The sequence below is a fragment of the Mastigoproctus giganteus genome, chromosome 13 (genome assembly GCF_048544385.1).
Source record: "Mastigoproctus giganteus isolate SK-2022 chromosome 13, ASM4854438v1, whole genome shotgun sequence".
Lineage (NCBI taxonomy): Eukaryota > Metazoa > Arthropoda > Arachnida > Uropygi > Thelyphonidae > Mastigoproctus > Mastigoproctus giganteus.
In genome coordinates this window covers 109,804,989-109,828,716 of record NC_143587.1, presented here as the reverse complement: position 1 = coordinate 109,828,716, position 23,728 = coordinate 109,804,989, and the positions used below count along the sequence as shown (strand labels likewise).

The window sequence follows — 23,728 nt, the reverse complement described above, 5'->3', positions numbered from 1 at the left end:
CCACTATGTAAAGATATACTCAATTGGGTTAAGATTCATTGAGTTTGGCGGGTATGAGAGGATAGAAAATTCATTGTCATGTTCCTGAATCTATCGCACGTCTGACTGTATGACTGTCGCCCGTCTTCTCCCACAATTATTCCACCATAGAAGTCAAGAAGGTCTTTATGCCAAATGATTCTTCCTTGCAGACACCCAAAATCATCGCTGTGTGTGTGTGGACTACAATTTTATAACAGCCGTTTCGACTTTGAGCATTTACAGCGTCAGACTAGTCCATTCCTACACGAGGAGTTTGTTGGCAATATAAGCCAAATCAGTGCGCGCGCTGTGTGTATGTGTTAATATGTATATATATATAGTATATATATACATAGTTACTATGTATATATATAATTATCCAGTACGAAATGGACTATGCCACAGCTCACAGTATAAAAAGCAGAACAGTTTCCTATGCTACAGCAGTGGTAATTTGCATCTGGTCATGCAAAGTCAAAGTAATAAGTAGCAATTACGGGACGATATCACGGAGTTTCAAAAGGCATAATTGTGAAAGTTCGTACATCAGGTGCTACCATATCAGAAATGGCACAACTTGTCAGTTTCTCTCTGCTCGCTGTGATTAAGGTGTGCATAGAATGGTGTCGAACGGGTCAAACATTTACAAAACTGAAGAATGATGTAAGGTGGATGATCGTGATGAACGAAGGGTGCAGCGCGTCTTACGGGCTCAATGGCAAGTTACTGTTCGATAGTTGACATCGCAATACAAATGGGGAATGCAGGAACAATATCTGAAATGTAATGTGCTGCAGACTGAGACATGGGTTCTTCAGTAGATCCAAGAGACACCCTCTCACTGATGAGCATTGTCCACGACGAATGCTATGGAGTCTACAATACCCTTGTTAAACAGCGGAGGGCTGAAAACGAGTGTGCTGGTCGGATCAGTCTAAATATCTGGTGAAACCACCGAAGGACCCTTGGGGTGAGGCGTGTGGACACGCAACTGTCATCTATTTCAACATTGGGAAGCTTAAGCGGCATGGCTGCAGTTCCATACAGATGCCTTCAGATATCTACTGGAGTCAATGCCTAAGCGAATAATGGCTGTTATCTTTCCAAACGGTGGCCTACCACAGTATTAGATAGGTGATCAGAATTCAGTGATCACTTCCTTGCACCATATGGCTAATAATATAAATTCTAGGATTTACCAATTTACATATGTAAAAGTCCGAAATATTAACACATTTCACTTTATTCAGAACTATTAACGCTCTGATACTCAATCCTATTATTTAATTGTTCATTGGATTTGGAGAAAAGTGAATATGCTAACCACGTGTGGATAGCTGATATCTCGTTTAAAAATTGGAAAAAAATAATCGAATAGTGTGCAAGGAAAGCAACAATAAAATTCTTCATTCACTTTTCCGATTTTTAAACTGCGTATGGGAGGATGTAATACATACAGGGTGTTTCAGTTAAACGTTTCAGAACTTCTAAGAGGGGTAGGGTACATCCTGACAACTCGAAATCATATAGCAATGTGGGGTCGGAAATGCTTTCCTGAAGCGGTGTTGTACACAGAAGCACCATAAAGAAAAGAGACCGTAAGTGAGAAATCGTTTTAATAATACATGAAAAGAAGCAAAAGGTACATGGATTAAAGTAAGTGTTCGAAGTTTCTTCCACGGGCTACAATGCACGCCTCACATCTCCGACGCACGGACATCCGAACATTCTGGAATACTCCAGGCGAATTTCGAATTTCTTCGGCAGCTACTGCGATTCTTGCAACCAGCTCCTCAGCATTGTCAACAGGGGTGTCATAAACTAGCGATTTCATATGACCCCCAGAAATAAAAATCAAGAAATGATAGGTCGGGTGACCGAGCAGGCCAACGCACGGGACCACCACGTCCGATCCACTGTTGACCAAATGTGACATCCAGGTAGTTACGAACATCTCCGCTATAATGGGCAGGGGCTCCATCGTGTTGGAACCACATTGTCTGTTGCGTCGATGCAGAAATCTGTTCATCTCTCAAAAGTTGTGGCAATACTTGCTGCAGAAAGATCAAGTAGATAGGTCCGGTTAGACGACACGGTAACAGGTAAGGTCCGATGAGGTGATCTCCCATAATACCGGCCCATACATTGACCGAAAATCGAATCTGTGCTGCACGACGTCGTATTGCATGCGGGTTCTCGACCGCCCAGATATGGTCGTTATGCGTGTTGAAAATTCCTTCCCTTGTGAAGGATGCCTCATCGGAAAACAACACTTCAGCAGGAAAAAAGGGATTTGTAGCACATTTTCCAAGGTACCACTGTGCGAAAGCAATACGAGGTGCATAATCCTCCGGTTTCTGTGTCTGGACACGCTGCACGTGAAACGAATGCATGTCTTGTTCTCGGAGAATCCTCCAGACGCTGCAATGGGAAACCCCGACTGCTTTTGCTAGACTTCGTGTACTCGTTCTTGGATTCCCCTGTACATGCTGCAGCACATTCTGTTCGAAGGCTGGAGTCCGTGCTGTTCTTACCCTGTCCCTGTCAGCTCTTTCAAATGAACCTCTCTCAGCTAACCTCTGGTGCAGTCTTGCAAAGAAATTATGACTGGGAATACGCCTCGTCGGATATCGTTCCGCGTACAAACGCTGTGCGGCTGGCCCACTACAATTTGCAGCCCCGTACGCCAAATGCATATCGGCTAACTCTGCGTTCGTGTAATCATCCATCCTACTAACTTGGCGTTCTTGTTCAAGAAATTCGAAATTCGCCTGGAGTATTCCAGAATGTTCGGATGTCCATGCGTCGGAGATGTGAGGCGTGCATTGTAGCCCGTGGAAGAAACTTCGAACACTTACTTTAATCCATGTACCTTTTGCTTCTTTTCATGTATTATTAAAACGATTTCTCACTTACGGTCTCTTTTCTTTATGGTGCTTCTGTGTACAACACCGCTTCAGGAAAGCATTTCCGACCCCACATTGCTATATGATTTCGAGTTGTCAGGATGTACCCTACCCCTCTTAGAAGTTCTGAAACGTTTAACTGAAACACCCTGTATAATGTAAACTGGATAGCGTAAACGTATTGCCATATAATGTGTTTAGTTTTATTATTGCCTTTAAGTATTTAACTTTAATGCAGTGTTCTCAATTAAACTGATTCTGAACTGAAATCATGCCTCAGACTAGAGCAGCAAATCAAAGGGCTCAAAGTAGTGGGAGTGCTGTGGCTCGGGGAGAACTTTGGGGAGGGGAGGTTGTCCTCTGAATCGTAGCCTCACGAAATGCATTACTTGTGTGAATTTTGTGGGCTATATGGAATTGGACATGATACAGCCAAGGGGGATGGCTTTGTGTGTGTCGAGAAAAAAAGAGAGGATATTAGGCGTCAACTCAGTGTTCTGATGGCCGTTCATGAGAGTTTGAGAAACAAGGTAGACACTCTTGAAGGAATTAAGCTGAGGGACCTATCAAGCTCTCAGCGCCAGAGCTTGCACATCAGGCAACGCAGTGGCGACCCCAAAGTCAGAATGTGCTGGTCCCACAAGAGGTATCTATTGTGGGTGACTATTGTCAGGAAAACGGGAAATATATTGTGCAAAAAGGATAGGTGGAATAGGACCAGAGTATGTCTGCCAAGGGCAAAAGTTATGACGTTGTAGACCAGATGTCATCTATTAAAGGCACAAAGGGTGAAATTATACACTTTGGCACTAATGATGGGTAGGAGATCTAAGGACTTACTAAACAAGTACAGAGCAATGATGAGAAAAAGTCGCGAGTTAGGATTAAATTTGAAAGTGTTCACATTTCTGACCAGACACAATGAGAAGGGATACATGGTGAGAGCCTTGTCAATCAGTTCGGCCCTGGAGACATTGTGTAAGGCTCATAGGGTTAATTTTTTCCCAACATGGTCTGGGTTTTTTAACATGAGTGAATGCTTCTACAGGGATGGGATGCACTTAAATATTCTATTTAAGTCCATCCAAGAATATTTGCTGATTCTATCAAGGTAGTATTATGTGGCTCCGAGAACTGTTAGCTTAGGGGGGGGGGGGGATACACAGAATAATAGATTAACAATAGCTACAGGCAGAATTGAAAGTGATGCTTTCAGTGTTATTTGAAACATGAGCAGCCTAGGAAGCAAGGTACCGGCGATTTCAAGACCTGCTGTGGGTCATCATGGAACAGTGAAATTCACGGGCTGTGTTAGGGTAACCAAGAGCAAGAACAGGTGCAAGTATGCGTGGACAACATTGATAGTAGGACAGTAAATGAATTTGAAGTGCCGAGAAAGTCATTAAATGGGTATATTTAATATGGAGTCATCGTGGGTATATTAGAAATGTGGTGTCATTGAGATATAAGGGATGCAGAATTTGAATATTGGGAGCACAAAGTATACAGAAATGATAGGAAAGGGGAGAGAGGGGTTATGCTTTTAGTTAAGCACATAAAATAATAAGGCAATGCATCCAGTTGGTATAGTTGAGCAGTGCAACGTTGAGTCGGTTTGGTATGACATCAGCACTAGGAAAACAAAAATGAATAGGAGTGTGATTTTTTTTTTTTTTTTTTTTTTTGATTTGGTAGTTGTTGGCGCATCGGCTTCTGTGGCCATATTGCACCTCCCAAGGTTTTTGCAGTACTTTGATCCAAGCCCGAGGCGGGAATCGAACCCGCGACCTTTGGGTTGCCGGGCAGGTACTTTACCCACTCGGCTAACCCGGTCGGCAGGAGTGTGATACAGGCCGAATGACCGCGATGAGTACAACGAACAACTGTACACAGAAATAGAGTGGGCCAGTAAATAAGATGTTTTATTCTAAGGGATTTTAACTTTCCAGATATTGATTGGAAATTGTGAGTTGGTCAGAAAAACTTGTAGAGTTATTTGATGGCTATTTTCTACAGCAGCAGCATGTTACAGAGGCAACAAGAGAAAGCATCCTCTTGATCCGATTATCATCACTGATTCTTTGTGCATTAAGAAACTGTAGATGAACGAACCACTAGGTGGCAGTGAGAACATTGTATTGATGTGGAATTTACTTAAACATGTAACTACCATCAAAGGTAAAGAGAAGGGATTTTGCTTTTGTAAAGAACACTACAGTGGTCTCAGACAGTTTTTAAATTCCATACAGCGAGACCAGCTGATGATGTTAGCATCATGAAATTCTAAATGGGAAGTATTGAAGAAAATAATCATAGAAGCTACTAGGCTTTTCTTACTGACCAAGAAATAAGAGTTCAAGGCTTAGATCTAAATGAATGTCAGGCGAACTATGGAGATACGTAGTCGAGAAGAAAAATGCATGAGATTCGTATAAATCATCAGGCTAATTTATATCTACCGTAGATGCCTGTGGCGGATATAAACTAGTCTGCAATCAAATCACAATGCAAGACTTCAATTTAGGGCTAAGTCATGTTAAAAGGAATCTCTGTTAAAGAATGCCAAGAAAAGCAGCAAAGACTTCTCTATTTATGTTAGCAGTAGAATGAGGGGATTCAATCATATTATTCCACTTGATGTCGATGGGTTAACTGTAGGTGATCCTGCTCAGGTTGTTGACAGGCTGAACAGTTATTTTACATCTACATTCACACATGAGGAATAGGAATTCTTTTCGGAAAGAGATATACTAGAAGTTGATCATTATCTAACGGAACTAAACAATGCAATGTGGAAAAGAAATTAAAAGAGCACCTCTGGATTCAGGGGAGGTCGCTGTGCACTTGAGATTTACGATTGTATCCCTAATTCACGATGGGGGACAAAGAGTGAAGAGTGACATGAGTAATTATATACCTGTTATTTAATTTCTGTTTAAAGGAGTAATGCAGTCCCCATACGGTTTTGATTGGATGGTATGATGCAGTGACAAAGGAACTGAATGCAAAAAATAATTTTTATAGATATACTTGTATTTCAGGAAGAGCTTTGGATACTATTACATAAAAGACTGCTTGCTGTTCAAATTGGAACAGTGTAGCATTAAATTACTGCTATGTCTAAAGGCATAGTTGAGTGGGAGAAAACAGAGGGTAGTTATCAAGGGACACCACTCTTCGGAGTCTAATATTAATAGTGTTCCCCTCCCCAATTCCCAGCGGTTGGTGCTGGGTCTATTGTTGTTTTCTCTATAATTTAATGATATTGATGAGGATATATCAATTAGCTTATTGTATAAGTTTTCAGATGTTACAAATGTTGGCAGGGTGGTTAATGAAGTTATGCTGCTGTAACAAGAGTTGCAAAAATTATGCAGATGGGTTGAGAAATGGCAAATGAAGTTTAACACTGATAAATGCAAGGTACTGCGTATGGGTAACAGTAATCTCATTAATATACCAACTGTGCAGTACAGTACTCAGTAGAGATTGAAGAAAACCTGCGGTAATTGTGCAGACAGATATGAAGTTTTCAGAGCAGCTCGTGGTGTCTTGTAGTGGTATACAGGAACTTTACTAGCAGGGTTAAGGAGGTAATTATTCCTTTGTATAAGGCAATGGTCAAGGCATCTTGAGTACTGCTACAGCTCTGGTGACCTCATTTTAGGAAGGATGTAGTGTTCCTGGAACGTGCAATGAAGGGCAAAGAGATTGGTGAGGGTAACAAAGGCTTTATTTCTGTGAATTGCAGTGTGTGGAAACTAGGCACCTGCAAGGTGATATGACTGAAGTGTTTAAGGTTTTGAATGGCTTGAGCAAACTTAATGCTGATTGGGTTCTTTCTGTTGCTCCGACTTTACACATGAGCGGGCATAAATTCAATTTGAAGAAGGATGGTTGCAGAATAGATGTGTGGCAGTTTGTCTTGAGCCAATGAGTGGCTGATTGCTGGAACAAGCTACCATCTGTTGTTGTGGAAGTGGATGTTTTAAATAAATTCACGGAAGAACTAAACAAACTATTGGAGGGGATGGATAGGTGATGTGGGATTTTTTTTGTTTTGCTAATGCTGTATATGCTTGCATTATTGCGACTATTTTTATTAATACAGTGCTAATATTATATATCTGCTATTCCGCAACGTTGCCAGGGTAACCTATTCACTGCAATCCAAATAAAATAAATAAAAGGTATTCAATTATATATCTTTATAGTGTCTTGCTTATTTTTGAAGAAAGCGTTCCTTAAAAAATAACTAGAGTACTTATTTTGATGTTTACAAATTACCATTATCCTTTTGCTACAACGAAAAACGAACTTGCAGATGTCATTATTTTCCTTAGCAGAACGGTAAAAGATGGAAAGAAAGTGCTGATATCTGGGGTTTTTAAAACGGAAACTGTAAATCCTAGGATTTACCAAAACACTTTGGTAATAGTCCCAATATTGATCTTTTACCAGTGCAAATTGGTAAATCATACATTTTACGGGATTTCGGAATTTTACAGTAACATATACAGGGTGATTCGTGAAGATATGGCATACTTCAGGAGCTGACATATGAAGCAATATTGAGTTTCAATTAATTCCATAATTATTCTTAATTATGTTGCCACTTGATAAGTCAGTAATTATTCATAAGAGTAACTCACCCGAGACAGTGTCCACAACACCTATGTTTGGTCTGAAATAAACCACTGTGCCACTGTGGAGAGTAACTTTCAACAGCCATTCAGTATTAATGTGTGGTGTGGAATCCTCCGTGATCAGTAGACAGATTCATATATTTTTGAGAATTGGACAGGACAGGTCTATCCACAGTACTGCAAAACGAATTTCTGCAACTGCTACAAGATGTACCTTCGGCTTCACGACGTCAAATGTACTTCCAACAAGCCGCTCCTACTTGTGCTGTTCAGTGATTACTGATCTCAATGACTGGTTCTCTGGTCAACAGATCGGTTGCAATGGTTAACAAAATTGACCACCTAGATCACCAGACCTGAAATCTTTAGATTTTTTCTTGTGGGCTGAATGAAAGATCTTGTATACCACACAAAAGTGCGAACACAAGATTCATTATTTGTCGCATAAAACAGCCATGATTTTATTTTATACGCTCATAATTTTTTTTTATTTTTTATTTTTAAACCATATCTCTATAATCGTTTGGAACAGGAACCATGTTTATATACACTTTCAAACCCAAATTGCCAAAGAAACCAGTTCATATATATACAGTTGAGCCAAAACATTGACCATCGAGTCGTTATGCTAATTGAAGCAACTGCAGCTGAACTACGGCGCGTGCATGGGTCGGGACACTGTATAAAAACACCTGATACTGAGCTCCGTTAATCAGTGTTACTTTTGTTCTTCAGATGGGAAAGGCAGCGGACTTAGCGAGTTTGACAAAAGCCAAATTGTAATGGTCAGAGCATATCCATTTTATGATATTAGGGTCTCCCGTAAATGAATATATCTACCCGTATATTTATTTTGTCTATAAATTGCGTGTTTTCTCTGGTCGATTTGCCAGTTTTGCTGAAAGAAAAAAAAAAAAACATTTCTGGGGAATAAACCTTGCTATCTACGTCTGAGACCGACTAACTCAGCGACGGAGTAAAAAAAAGCCCATTAAAGTTCCTGGCGTCATCGACGGGATTCGAACCCGGTCCTTTTCCACCCAGTGTGGGGAAGACGGTGGCGATAACACTGTGCTACACGTGTAGCAGAGAAATACAACAAAAAAAAAAACACACCAAACTATTATATTTAGGCCACCCGAATAATTAAATTCATCTGCTGTGCTGTGCTGTGTCTTATGTCTGTTATTTGCCTGTGTTCTATGGTCGATTTGTCTGTGTGCTGGACGAAAAACCACAGTTTCTGGGGAAAAAACCTTGCTATCTACGCCTGAGACGCCACAGAGTAGCAGAGCATATCCGAAACTGTACGGCTGGTGGGATGCTCTCGGTCAGCCGTGGTTAGTACCTACCGAAAGTGGTCCGAGGATGGAAACCCCATGAACCTAAAGGAGGTTAGGCAGGCGAAGGCAGATTACGATAAATCTTTGGCAAGGGATGCAAAGAAAAACAGCAAAGAGTTCTTTATTTATGTAAACTCTAGAAGGAAGGGGATGAATCAGATTGGTCCACTTGATATCGATGGGTCAACTGTTGATGATCCTGCTCAAGTAGCTAACAAACTAAATGAATATTTTGCTTCGACATTCGCACATGAGGAGTTATTCAGTGAGAGGAATGCCAGAGGTGTATTCAACTCTGGCAGTAACCTAGAGAAATTTGTAATAACTGAGAGTAAAGTGGAGGAGAAATTGTTGAAGATAAATACAAGAAAGGCACCTGGGGTGGATGGGATCTATCCAGTTATATTAAAGGAGGCAGCAAAGGAAGTAAGCAAACCCTTAGCCATAATTATGAGAGCTTCCTTGGACTCAGGGGAAGTATCCATGGACCGGAGATGTGCAAATGTGACCCCAATTCACAAAGGCGGATCAAAGGGCGACACAAGTAATTATAGACCTGTTAGTTTAACTTCTATTCCAGGAAAATTAATGGAGGCACTGGTTAAAGAAACACTGCAGGATCATCTAGACAAGACTTCAGTTATAGCTCAGACACAGCATGGTTTTGTTAAGGGGACGTCTTGCCTGACCAATTTTATTGGATACTATGATGCAGTCACAAAAGAACTGGATGCAGGGAATAACTTTGATATTATATACCTGGATCTTAGAAAGGCTTTTGATACTGTTGCACATGGAAGACTGCTGCACAAATTGGAGCAGTGTGGCATTGGAGGCAAATTGCTGCTATGGATAAAGGGGTGGTTGAGGGGGAGAAGACAGAGAGTGGTAATCAATGGACACTGCTCATCGTGGACTAATGTTATTAGTGGAGTCCCTCAGGGTTCAGTATTGGGTCCATTATTGTTTTCTGTATTTATAAATGAGATTGATGATGGTATATCAAGCTTAATGTCCAAGTTTGCAGACGATACGAAGGTTGGCAGGGTTGTCAAGGACACTATGCTACTGCAACAGGATCTGGAAAGGGTGAGCAGATGGGCTGAGAGGTGGCAAATGAAGTTTAACATTGACAAATGTAAAGTACTACATATGGGAAACAGCAACCCCAGAGCAACGTATCAATTCTGTGGTACTACACTGACAGTCGTAGAGAATGAAAGGAACCTGGGGGTGGTTGTGCAGGCAGATATGAAGTTTTCTGAGCAGTGCAGACTGGCTGCAAGAGTAGCTCATGGTCTATTGTCGATGATATATAGGAATGTTTCTAGCAGGGATAAGGAAGTGATTATTCCCTTGTATAAGGCAATGGTCAGGCCACACATAGAGTACTGTATACAGGTCTGGAGGCCTCATTTCAAGAAGGATGTAGAGAAGCTGGAACGAGTACAGAGAAGGGCATCAAGATTAGTGAATGGAACAAAGGGGTGCTCTTATGAAGAAAGGCTTAAGTTTTGTAAATTACATTGTCTGGGGCCTAGGCACCAGCGAGGTGATCTGATAGAGGTGTATAAAGCCTTGAATGGTTTGAGCATGCTCATTGCTGATGGGATTCTTCCTCTTGCTCAGAATAATCACCTGAGAGGGCATAAATTCAAATTGAGGAAAGACAGATGTAGGATAGACGTGAGGAAATTTGCCTTTAGCCAGCGGGTGGTTGGTTGGTGGAATAGACTTCCATCCCTTGTGGAAGTTGATAGCCTAAATAAGTTTAAGGTTCAGCTGGACAGGTATTTCGAACCAACAGAGGGGTGAAGTGGAAGTGGTTATTTTTTTATTTATTATTTATTTATTTTATTTTATTTTATTTATTTATTTATTTATTTTTTTTTTTGGCTGATGCTGCATAAGCTTGCTTTCTTGCACCCAATGCCTCTACTAATGCTAATGCTAGAACCGCCGGAGAGGTGTTGGACGACCACGGCTCATCGATGCTCAAGGTGAGCGAATGCTCTCCCGGCTGGTACGTGGCAACAGAACGGCGACTGTTGAACACACAGTACATCGAACCCTGTTGAAAAGGGGCTGCGCAGCCGCAGGCTGCTTCAAGTGCCCATGCTAACCACGGTTCACCAGCGACAGCGCCTACATTGGGCACACGAGCATCGAAACTGGACCTTGAATGATTGGAAGAAGGTCGTCTGGTCCGATGAATCACGTTTCCTGTTGCACCATGTGGACGGCCGGGTAGTGTGCGTCGTTTACCCGGGGAAGTGATGGCTCCTGGATGCACCGTGAGACGAAAACAAGCTGGTGGCGGCTGTGTCATGCTTTGGGCGATGTTCTGTTGGGATACCCTGGATCGAGTCCTCCATGTGTGGGCACTCTGACGTCTACCACCTACCTAAACATCTTCTCTCTACTGCAGATCTTCCCTTAGACCTGCCCCCTTTCTATCCTCCTCCTTGTCCTTCCTCTACCTTGAGCACTCCTATGTTCTCTAGGAGTGCTCAGAATGATGACAATAAAACCTGGCACGCCTATGGACAATAATTAAGCGACGACAACACCAAATCTCACCTTTTCCTCTACTCCTCCACCATCCTGAATGAGGGAAATCTTACTACTTGCTTAACATTTATTCCTTCTAACTAGGGCCGAGCTTCCCTTAGACCTGCTAATTTTCTATCCCCTTCCTCTTTCCTCTACTTTTAGAACTCCTAAAGTTCTTTAGGAGTGCTCAGCATGATGATAGTAGAACCCCGCACGCCTTCACGTGGCAGGGTTGGGGTGAAGGCGGCGACTCGGTGTCTCTGACCCCATCTGCTATTCAGATGGGGTCAGAGACACCGATCCAGCCACTCCACACAATAGAACATGACACCATCTCAGACAACACATAGCACAATGGCTGGAAGAGAGATGCCATATTACAAGAAGAAATGAAGTGGCTAATGGGGAAAAGTCCGGGCTCCCCTCAGGCAACCCAACACACGTACACCTAAACATCATTGCTGACCAGGTACACCCTTTCATGGCAACGGACTTCCCCTCTGGCGGTGCCGTCTTTCAGCAGGATAATGCGTCGTGCCACACCGCCCGGATTCTTCGAGCCTGGTTAGTGGAACATGAGGAAGCCTTCCAGGTATTACCCTGGCCTCCAAATTCCCCAGACATCAGTCCCATCGAGCATCCGTGGTTTGTGTTCTAACAGCAACTCCGATCTGCGGCGTCCCAACCAGGGACCTTACAGGAGTTGGTACCAGATACCACAAGACACATTTAGAAATCTTGTAGTGTCCATGCTTCGCCGGATACGAGCTGTTTTGGCTGCACGTGGAGGACCAACATCATATTAGGTAGGTGGTCATAATGTTTCGACTCATCGGTGTATATACTGTATTAAATTTATATACATATTAAAACAAGTATATAAATATGCGCATGATATAAAAGTTGGCAGTGTGGTTAATGACAGTATTCTACTGCAACAGGATCTAGAAAATTTAGGCCGATGGGCTGAGAAATGGCAAATGAAGTTTAACATTGACAAATTCAAAGTACTGGATATGTGTAGTAGTTAGCTCAGATTAACGTACCAACTGTGTGGTAGTACACTCAGGGTAGTGGAAAATTAAAAAGACCTGGGGGTCATTGTGCAGTCAGATGTTCTCTGAGCAATGAGGATAGGCTGCCAGGACAGCTCGTGTGGTTTTGTCAATGATATACAGGAATTTTGCTAGCAGGGATAAGGACGTGATTGCCCCTTTGTATAAAGTAATGATCTGGTTAGGGATGTATTCAGGGGAGGACAGAGGGGGCATATTTGCCATGCATATAAATGTTCTTAGGTCTATCTAAAAAACTCTCAAAAACTTGCTCGTTATGCCCCCCCCCCTTATGATGATACCTTGAGACGATAGTGAGTCAGGCGACATCTTGAGTATTGCATACAGGTCTGGAGGCCTCAATTTAAGAAGGATGTAGAACTGCTCGAATGGGTATAGACAAGACCACCGTGATTGGTGAAGGAAACGAAGGGGTGCTCTTACTAAGGCCTAATTTTTGTAGATTGCAGCGTCTGGAGACTAGGCACCACTTGCGAGGTGGTCTGAAGTGTTTAAGGTTTTGAACGGATTGAGCAAGCTGAGTGCTGATGAGATTCTTCCTCTTGCTCAGACCACACAGAGGGGGTACAATTTCAATATGAGGAGGGTTCGTTGCAGAACAAATGTGCGGAAGTTTGTCTTTAGCCAATGGACGTTTGATTGTTGAAACAAACTTTCCACCGTTTTTGTGGAAGTTAAGAACTAAAATTCAAGGAAGAACTAGACAAACTATTGGAGGTAATGAATAGGTGAAATAGGAGGGAGGTGTCGTGTTTTTTTTGGCTAATTCTGTGTAACCTTGCTTTCTTGCCTCTACTAACATCAGCCTCATCTAGTGACAAAACCGTACGTGTAATTGTTGCAAAATTACGCAACAAGAAAGTTCTCATTAGCTCTCAAGAAATTTTTAAGTATTGTTTAAAATATTAAGAATGACTATTTATTTATTTTTTTTGATTTTTAATTTTTTGTGTAGCACATCCGAAGATTATTATATTTTTGTTTTCTGTTTTGACAAGCAAGCTGGAAATGTTAGACATCACTGAAAACGTGTGATACTGTGGTGCCATCTGTTATCAAACCCACTTTTTAATAGTTGTTGGGGTGTGCGCATATTTATCTGACTGTTTTTTGTTATTAATGAAAGTTTTGATTTGTAATGTTTACTCCCGATAGTTATTTAATGCAAATGATTTTGTATATGATAATGGTTATTTAATGCAAGTGAGTTACTTGTGCTCTATGCGGTATTCATAATTTCCCCCCTTTGCTTTAAATTTTTTTTATCTTTTGCTGTTTTTCGATTTATTGGGATGGAAATAGGTGAGGATTTTGTTGAAGATATGAAATGGGAGGTGGTGGACATATTGGACCAATCCAAACCTGAATGGAAAAACGACCCTGAGGTACTTGGGTATCTGAATGAATTGAGTGCCTTTGGAGTTAAACGTCTCAATCAAGAACCAGACAGGTTAGCCGAAGAAAAAGCAGCTGTTTTGGAACAGATACAAGAATTAGCTTTTAATAACTATAAGACTTTTATTCAAACAGCAGAATGTTCAAAAGAAGTTTTCTCGGATTTTAATGTTATAGAAAAACAGTTATCATCTCTTTTAGAAAAATTGCCAAAGTTTGCTGAGAAATGCAATGAATTTAGCCAAGAAGCTCAACAAATCAAAGTTAAGTGGCGTGAAACGTCACTTACTTTAGAAAAGCATCCTCAGCTTCTTGAAATTCTAGAAATGCCCCAGCTCATGGACACTTGTGTAAGAAATAGTTATTATGATGAGGCCCTTGAATTAGCTGCATATGTTCATCGATTAGAAAAGAAACACTCAGCAATACCACTTATTGAATCAATTGCACGTGATGTTCAAGAATCACTTCATGTAATGCTCAAGCAATTATTACAGCAGTTGCACACGAACATTCAGCTTCCTGCTTGTTTAAAGGTTATAGGATACCTTCGACGAATGGATGTTTTTTCAGAAGCAGAGCTAAGAGTGAAATTTTTGCAGTCAAGGAATACCTGGTTTCAAGGTATTTTGAATGCAATTCCAAAAGCAGATGCACATACACATATAATTAAAACCATTGAAGCTAGTAGAATTCATTTATTTGATATTATTACTCAATATAGAGCCATCTTTTCTGATGATGACTCCTTTATTCTTCCTGGAGGTAAGGATGAAGGTGCAGTTTTTCATAGCTGGATATCATTGAGAGTAAGAAATTTTTTGAAAGTTGTAGAAGAAGATTTATCAAGGGATCTGGATGGGCGTATAGATTCGGTGTTTGCTCAATGTATGTATTTTGGACTATCTTTTAGCCGTGTTGGAACTGATTTCAGATCCCTTCTTGTTCCAATTTTTCAAAAAGCTATATTGAATAAATTTTTGATTGTTGTTTCTGAGGCTGCAAGCAAATTTGAAGAAGCCATGCAGATGGTAATTTTCACTTCTCCCCTACCATCAACTTTATTAACAACAGCAATAACTTCAGAAGAAGGCTTACAACCTCCATTAAGCTTGCTTGAGTTTGCTCCTTTAGCACACTATTGTAATAATATTCTATTATCTTTTAATGAATTGCGACTTTGTGTTCCGCTGGCTCTTGTAACAGATGTAACTTCTGCTCTTCATGATTCCCTTTCAAGAGTTGTAGTTGCAGTTTTGGATGTTTATACTGCTGAAGAAATGACTTTCACTAAAAACGAGGAAACTACTTTTCTAGAATTTTGTACTCGGCTTGCCACAGAGCTTTTGCCATTTCTGGATCGTTGTTTAATGGTTTTGTTTCCTCCTCAGCAGCTAGCCAAGACACTTGGAATTACTTTGCCAGAACTTATCAAGATGAAAGGAACTGGGCATTTAGACATAAGTAACATACTCTCTCCAATTGAACATTTATTACCATTCAGAGAAGAGGATGAAGGAATACTTATAAAAGTAGATTCTCTGACACAGATCCCACAACAAGATTTACAAAATTCCACCCAAGTTACTGAGGATGTGATGATTAACATGCCAGATATGTTGCCACTTGATAATTCAGGTGATTCAGATTTAGCAACTGTCAGTGATGGAACAGCCAAAACATCTGAAGACTTATTGTAGTCTTCAAAAATTGAGTGTAGATTAATAACTGCATTACTGGGATATTAAATCAAAAGCGGTGATATATATAAATGATATTATTTCAACAAAAAGTTTGAATGACATCCTAGCAGTGCAGTAGTTAACCGTTAAATAAATGTGTTAGTTTTGCATATGGTGTTTTTTGTAGCTGGCCATGTTATACAATTTTAAGTATCTGCCAAGAAGTTAGCTTGCAAATCAATAATGTATTCTATCATGAAGGTAATGTACATAAATATTTTTACATGCATGTTATAAGAATTATTCATTAAGCAGGAAACATATGCTGAATACATTCACTGTCATATAGCAGTGCTGTATGAGAGTTACAAAAAGACTACAAAAAGGCTTCCATCACAGGTTAATTCCAGAGATGGTGTGTATAATAATATTAGTACTGGCAAAATGATGTAAGGATGCCACAATATAAACATCACAGAAATAAAACAAATTTACCCACTTTTTATTTGCCCATTAGTCTTAATAATTTGTTCCATCCTTCTTTAAATTTATTCAAACTACCAACTTCCACAGTACTAGATGCTAGTTTATTGTAACTAACAATATGTGCAGAAATAAATATTCAGACATTCTTTTTGAGGGTAAATTTCTTCCCACGTATTCTGTAACTATTCTTTTTCCAACTTAAATTTTTCCTCTCGTGTGTATTTTTTTCCCTCAGAAAGAGTAAAGATGCCATCGGTATTTAGTTAACTCAATCGTTTTAAAGCCTTAAACACTTCAAATAGTTCTCCATGCAGATGCCTAGTATCTAGATGTTGAAATTTACAGAACCACTCTTTTTTTTTTTGGTAAGGTTTCCATTTTGTCCTCAACCTGTTGCTCTTCTCTGCTCTTTTTTTTTTTTTTTTTTTTTACAGCTGTTATTTTCTTCCTAAAATGAGAAATAGCATAATGATAACTTTAGCAAACTGATTGTTTGATGGATGAATGAACTTAGCCTTCTTGTCAGGTTAGTGGTTATGGCACTTCCCACTTGTTTGAGAAGACTTCATTTTGAATCTAGATGATGTGAGGAACTTGTTGGGATCTTTAAGGGTCTTGATAAGTTCCATAAGGATCTCAAAAAGCACTTCCCTATTCCCCAAACATTTTGTTTTGTATTATGTAATGAAATTATTGTGTTGAAATTTGTAAAAGCTATGGAACATAGTGTGGAACATATGATCATAACTCCCCCCCCCCAAACAATGTTGTGGAAAAATAGTTATTGCCTCTTTTAGAAAAATTGCAAAAGTTTGCAGAGAACTGTAATGAATTTAGCCAAGAAGCACAACAAACCAAAGTGGCGTGGAATATCATCACTTTAGAAAAGCACTGTCAGCTTCTTGAACTTTTAGAAATGCCCCTGAAATTTCTAAAATTTATAAGGCTAAGACAGCAACTACAGTAATGGCATATGATGTAATTTGTTATTAGTATGGCTGCTGTCTCAGATATATTATCAATGAGCAGAAATAACATTATGACCCAAAAATTCAGAGGGGTGTTGCAGTTTTTTAAAATTATTATTATTATTTTAAGTTTTCACAAATAGTGTATATTTATTATTCATAAACCAGTAAAACGACCACAAGAGAAGAACAAAAATGTACCTTAGGTACTCACTCACAGGTAACATTACTAAAATCACAAATCAAATGCAGGGTGTTTCAAAAGTGGTCAATAATTTAAAGGTGAACTGTACAGACTACAATATGCAAAAATTAAGAAAAAGTGAATTATTATCAGTATTGAGCTTATTAAAATGGAACTTGATTTAAAAAAACTGATGAAATATAGAAGAAAAAGAAGATAATTGCCAGTGCCTGGATCAGAATACTAGACATTAGTCAGATAGAGACAATTTTAATACTTGCAATGCCTAGATTATTATCAATGGAGTCAACACACATCTAGGGAAGGTAGCTGGATGATTATAATGTTAGTCCTAGAGTGGGTACATAAACTGCATATTCATATTGGGGGGTTCATTTAATCAAAATATGTGGCAGTGGTATTATCAGTTACAAACAAGAAAAAATAGTCAAAATTGGAATTCTAAAAAAAAAAATTCTGTGACTTTCTTATTTTTGTTAACAAATATGGCTGTAATAAACACAGACCAGTTTGCCATAATTGTTGATTTAGCCATAAAAAAAGCAAATTTTATTCAGTTTTTCATTTTTAGTGAAATGTATATGACATGGCCAAGGATGATTCTCTCTTAATATAGAAAGCTAAAGACAATTAGATATATTGTAGAATTAAAGTACCGATTTAAATTGACTCAAATTAATAGCATAGCTTAATTTGCGGTACTCACCTTTTTTGAGTATTGCAAATTAAGCTATGCTATTAATTTGAGAGAAAGCTAAAGATTAATTTCAAAGTAGAGACAGTATATCATGAATGCCAAACAGGTTGATGGATGATGAGATGATCAGTAATATGCCACAGCATCCATGGCAAACTTTAGCACAGCTAACATGCGATTGGCATAATTCACGTCCTGTTACAACCTAATGAAGTGTTACTACTTAAAATAAGGAGAACCAATTTATCATCCAACAGTGTTATTTGGAGAACAAGTGTTTGCAATTGGTGATAGAAGTGGTCCTGGGATTTTCTAAAGGAGTGGCTAAAGAAGCATTCTAGGGACTCAATTAATTTTTAATCATCATGTAGCAGTAAAAAAAAAAAAAAAAAAATCCCCATTATTTTGATGATGAAGGGGAGGGCTATAATCTTTTGATAAAAACCCAAAGTCTTTTCTTTGATGCTGCTTTCGCTATCATATCCAGGGGGTATGGTGACTAGGTTTTGAGTGTTTTTTTTTAGATAAACCTAGGAACACATATGCATGGTTGGGGGACATATGCCCCCAATGTCCACCCCTGAATATGCTCTTGGCTGCTTTTATAGGTTTGCATAAACCACAACCATAATGCATATCTGCCGAGTTTAGTTTAAGTCTAAGTTTGGGTCCAAGTTTAGTTTCTTTAAAGTGAAGCAAGAATTTAACAATCCTTATGAAACAAATTGAGTACAAAATCCTGCTGGACTTTTTATATTTTTTTCCATTCTTTCACAGTGATCTCTTCCACACACAATTCAATAGCAGTTTTTTTTTTTTTTTTTAGTGACTTGGCTTTATCAAGTCTTTCCAGAGCATCCAACTTAGTTTTCATAGAAACAATGACTCTCTTTCTTTACTCATCCATATTTCAATACTTTTTTGTAATGTTTAATTAAATTTCATACTGTGATTGCAGTAACAAATAATTTTACTGGTACATGGTTTAGAACAAGCATACAACTGAGCAGGGTCAGAATGAACATAAAAGGCCCACCAAGAATGAGAACTTTAGGGCTCCATATATACTTAAACATGTGATATAAAGTAGGATTCATATGCTTAAAATATTAAATAGAACAATGACTTACATATCTTTTATCATAACTCAAATTAACAAATGCAACTGATATAAAAGCAAAAAAAAAAAAAAAAAAACCCCATAAATTCTAAAATGTATAGAAAAATAAATAATTCTCTTTTTTGTTAAATAACCAGGCACAAAAACAAAATAAGTACTTTACAACATGCTGGTTGGACAATGGAGGACTGGAAATGAGTGTGCTGGTCGAATGAGTCCAAATCCCTGGTGCAAATGCTGATGGTGCCATGGTGCAAGCAACATGAATCCATGGACCTATTGTGAATAGTGCCCACCCTCTAGGCAGGTGGTGGTTGCTTAATTTAACAAAATTATGGTATCAATAATGTTTTATATTCTGTGCTTTGAGAACCAAGAGTGTTTAAGCTCACAGTATAAAAAGCCGAACAGCCTCATATTCTAGAATAGTGGTAATTTGAATCTGGTCATGCAAGTCAAATTGATAAAGCAGCAGTTTTGGGATATAGTAAAAATTTAAAAAGGCATAACTGTGGTCGAGTGCCTCCATAACAGAAATGGCATGTCTTGGCAGTTTTTCATAGCCCACTGTGGTTAAGGTGTACAAAGAATGGTGTTGAATGGTTCAAATAACCTCCCACCAAAAAAACTGTAAAGGATTATGCAAGGTGGATGTTCATGGTGAACAAAGGTTGCAGTGTATTGTAGAAGCCCAATAGCAGGTTACTGTGCAACAGTTGACATTGCAATGCTGTATAGGGAATGCAAGAACAATATCCCAGATGACAATGCACCGCAGACACACGTATGGTCTTCCATAGCAGACAACTCAAGAGACATCCTCTCCTCATTGCTGATCATCACTGATGGCAAATGTTGTGGTGTCAACAACAGGCTGGTTGGACACTGGAGGACTGGAAATGAGTGTGCTGGTCGGATGAGTCCAAATCCCTGGCGCAACATGCCGATGGATACCTTCATGTGTGGTGCAAGCAACATGAATCCATGGACCTATTGTGAATAGTGCCCACTCTCTAGCCAGGTGGTGGTGGTTGCTTAATATAGGACATGTTTTTCTGGCAAGAACTAAGATCCCTGGTGCACATGAACCAACATTTCACTGGTGAGATCCACCGGCAGCTCTTAGGAGACCACGTGCACCCTGCCCTGTTGAATTTTTTTCCCAGACAGAAGACATCTTGACTGTCTTCCAAATTTGTTTACTCTCATTCCAGTCGTGAACACCTGTGGGATGTTTTGGAATGGGAAGTTTGACATATGAACGTGCAACTTTCATCTGTTCTGACACTGTAGAAAGTCTTCCAGTAGCATGGATGCAGATACTTATGAATGTCTTCAGACATCTAGTGGGCACATTGCCTAGGTGAATAGCAGCTGTCATCTGTGTGAACAGTGGCCCAAAATGGTATTAGGTAGGTGGTTATAATTCAGTGGTCACTGAGTGTATTTAATGTGTGTGCCCATTATATAAATTAGCGTACTCTCCAATATGCATATCATATCGTCTAATAACACTGAATATATAATGAAAGCAACCTTTGCATGAATTATCCCCATTGATGTTAAGACAATTCAATTTTTTATTTTTATAATTTTGACTAAGATGCATTTAGGGCTAAAGCCTCAAGCTGCGAGCAAATTTAGACTATGTATATATTAAGTGCAATAGCATCATTAATATGCAGCCATTTCTGAATAAACAGACTATTTATAAGGTGGCATCGTTTTAAGTTATATCTCATATTGTGAATGCCTTCACAACGAGTTGCCATGATATTGCACTACTTCAAATAAGTGCCGCTTCACCTAAGGAGAAGACTAATGTTACTTATTCTCAGATAGGTACCACCACCCAGACAGCACCGTTTCAGGGCTATTTGGCCCTTCTTCGGTGGGTGGGTGGGTACCCAAGTGATGCAAAGATGGCAAAACAGTTATGAAGTATAACTCCACAGTATTGTGGAGTTATACTCCATAACTGTTTTACTAACTGTTCATAACTGTTATACTTCATAACAGTATTGTGGAGTTATACTTCATAACTGCTTTGCCATCTTTGCATCACTTGGGTACCTAACCACCAACCGAAGAAGGGCCAAATAGCCCTGAAACGGTGCCGTCTGGGTGGTTGGTACCTATCTGAGAATAAGTAACATTAGTCTTCTCTTTAGGTGAAGCGTTACTTATTCAAAGTAGTGCAATATCATGGCAATGCGTTGTGAAGGCATTCACAATATGAGATATAACTTAAAACGATGCCGCCTTATAAATACTGTATTCTGTTGGTTTGGTTTGGTTTTTTTTTTTTAGGAGCATTAGCAACTAAGGCCATATTGCTCCGGGAATATGCGGTGGTCATTCCCTGACCTTTACGCATTCTCCGTATTTGGTGGTGACGGGCTCGAACTCCGGTCTAATCAAGAAGCATGTGCTACGCACTGTTGCTCCTTCCCACCTGGCTACGGAGGCGCTGCTGTATTCTGTTTATTCAGAAATGGCTGTGTATTAATGATGCTATTGCACTTAATATATACATAGTTTTATAATTTTGATAATTTTCACTAAAGTGAATCAATTCATCTGCATCTATGCTTTCTATATCACAAAATTAATATTTTGTGATATAGAAATTAATGCCTCTATTTTTTTTTATTGCTCTTTATTAATTGATTTATACTATGTAGTTTTAGGTACTTACATTGTTTCAAGCTCCACTTGTCAAATACAACACAACGCAATCACATCAGTCACTGTTACTTTTCAGTTATGCTTCACGGGGAACTGTGAGCGACACATCTGAGCTTTGAGCAGTTGTTTTCTGTATTTATCAGTGATATTGATGAAGGTATATCGGGCTTAATGTCCAAGTTTGCAGACGACACAAAGGTTGGAAGGGTAGTTAATGACAGTAAGCACGGTATGCTACTACGACAGGATCTAGAAAAGTTGAGGAAATTTTACTGAGAAGTGGCAACTGAAGTTTAACATTGACAAATGCAAAGTACTGCGTATAGGTAGCACTAATCCCAGAGTAACATACTAACTGTACAGCATTAGCATTAGCATTAGTAGAGGCATATGATGCAAGAAAGCAAGCTTATTCAGCATCAGCCAAAAAAAAAGAAAAAAAAAACAACCACTACTCCCATTTCACCCCTCAATTCGTTCGAAATACCTGTCCAGCTGAGCCTTAAATTTGTTTAGGCTATCAACTTCAACAACAAGCGATGGAAGTCTATTCCACAAACCAACTACCCGCTGGCTAAAGGCGAATTTCCGCACATCTATCCGACATCCGTCCTTCCTCAATTTGAATTTATGCCCTCTCAGGTGATTATTCTGAGCAAGAGGAAGAATTCCATCGGCATTGAGCATGCTCAAGCCATTCAAAGCCTTGTACACCTCTATCAGATCACCTCGGCGATGCCTAGTCTCCAGGCTCTGTAATTTGCAAAACTTAAGCCTTTCTTCGTAAGAGCAACCCTTTGTTCCATTCACTAATCTTGTTGCCCTTCTCTGTACTCGTTCCAGCAGCTCTACATCCTTCTTGAAATGAGGCCTCCAGACCTGTATACAGTACTCAAGGTGTGGCCTGACCAATGCCTTATACAAGGGAATAATCACATCCCTGTCCCTGCTAGAAAAATTCCTGTATATCATTGACAAGACACCATGAGCTACTCTTGCAGCTCGTCTGCACTGCTCAGAGAACTTCATATCTGCCTGCACAATTACCCCCAGGTCCTTTTCATTCTCTACCACTGTCAGCGTAGTACCACAGAGTTGATACGTTGATCTGGGGTTACTGTTTCCCATATGTAGTACTTTACATTTGTCAATGTTAAACTTCATTTGCCACCTCTCAGCCCATCTGCTCAACCTTTCCAGATCCTGTTGCAGCAGCATAGTATCAGTAGTGTCCTTAACAACCCTGCCAACCTTTGTATCGTCTGCAAACTTGGACATTAAGCCTGATACACCATCATCAATATCATTTATAAATACAGAAAACAACAATGGACCCAACACTGAACCCTGAGGAACTCCACTAATAACATTAGTCCACGTTGAGCAGTGTCCATTGATTACCACTCTCTGTCTTCTGCCACTCAACCATCCCTTTATCCATAGCAGCAATTTGCCTCGAATGCCACACTTCTCCAATTTGTGCAGCAGTCTTCCATGCGCAACAGTATCAAAAGCCTTTCTAAGATCCAAATATATAATATCAAAGTTATTCCCTGCATCCAGTTCTTTTGTGACTACATCATAGTATCCAATCAAATTGGTCAGACAAGACCTGCCCTTAACAAACCCATGCTGTGTCTGAGCTATAACTGAATTCTTGTCCAGATGATCCTGCAGTGCTTCTTTAACCAGTGCCTCCATTAATTTTCCTGGAACCGAAGTTAAACTAACAGGTCTATAATTACTTGTGTCAGCCTTTGTGTCAGTACAGTACTACACTCAGGTTAGTGGAGAATGAAAAAGACTTGGGGATAATTCTGCAGTCAGATATGACATTTTCTGAGCAGTGTAGACAGGCTGCTAGATTAGGTCATGTCAATGATTTACAGGAATTTTGCTAGCAGGGATAAGGAGGTGATTATCCCGTTGTATAAGGCAGTGG

The 23,728-nt window shown here is 39.6% G+C and overlaps 2 protein-coding genes across 3 annotated transcripts in view; both read left to right on the top strand.

Annotated features, from left to right (window-relative positions):
- The window catches only part of Ilp7 (Insulin-like peptide 7), a 180,092-nt gene that overhangs the window by 38,070 nt on the left and 118,294 nt on the right, over positions 1-23,728 (top strand). The window contains exon 1 of one of the 2 annotated variants that reach the window (XM_090387573.1): positions 13,390-13,435. The exons of the other annotated variant lie outside the window; for it this stretch is intronic. The gene's annotated coding sequence lies outside the window, so the exon portion shown is untranslated. Of the gene's footprint in view, positions 1-13,389; positions 13,436-23,728 lie in introns of those variants that run through there. 2 annotated transcript variants of the gene reach the window in all.
- Cog8 (conserved oligomeric Golgi complex subunit 8) lies at positions 13,642-15,694 on the top strand. Its single transcript, XM_090387113.1, has one exon. It carries the CDS (start codon positions 13,838-13,840, stop codon positions 15,638-15,640), a length of 1,803 nt encoding a protein of 600 aa, XP_090243239.1. The 5' UTR covers positions 13,642-13,837; the 3' UTR covers positions 15,641-15,694.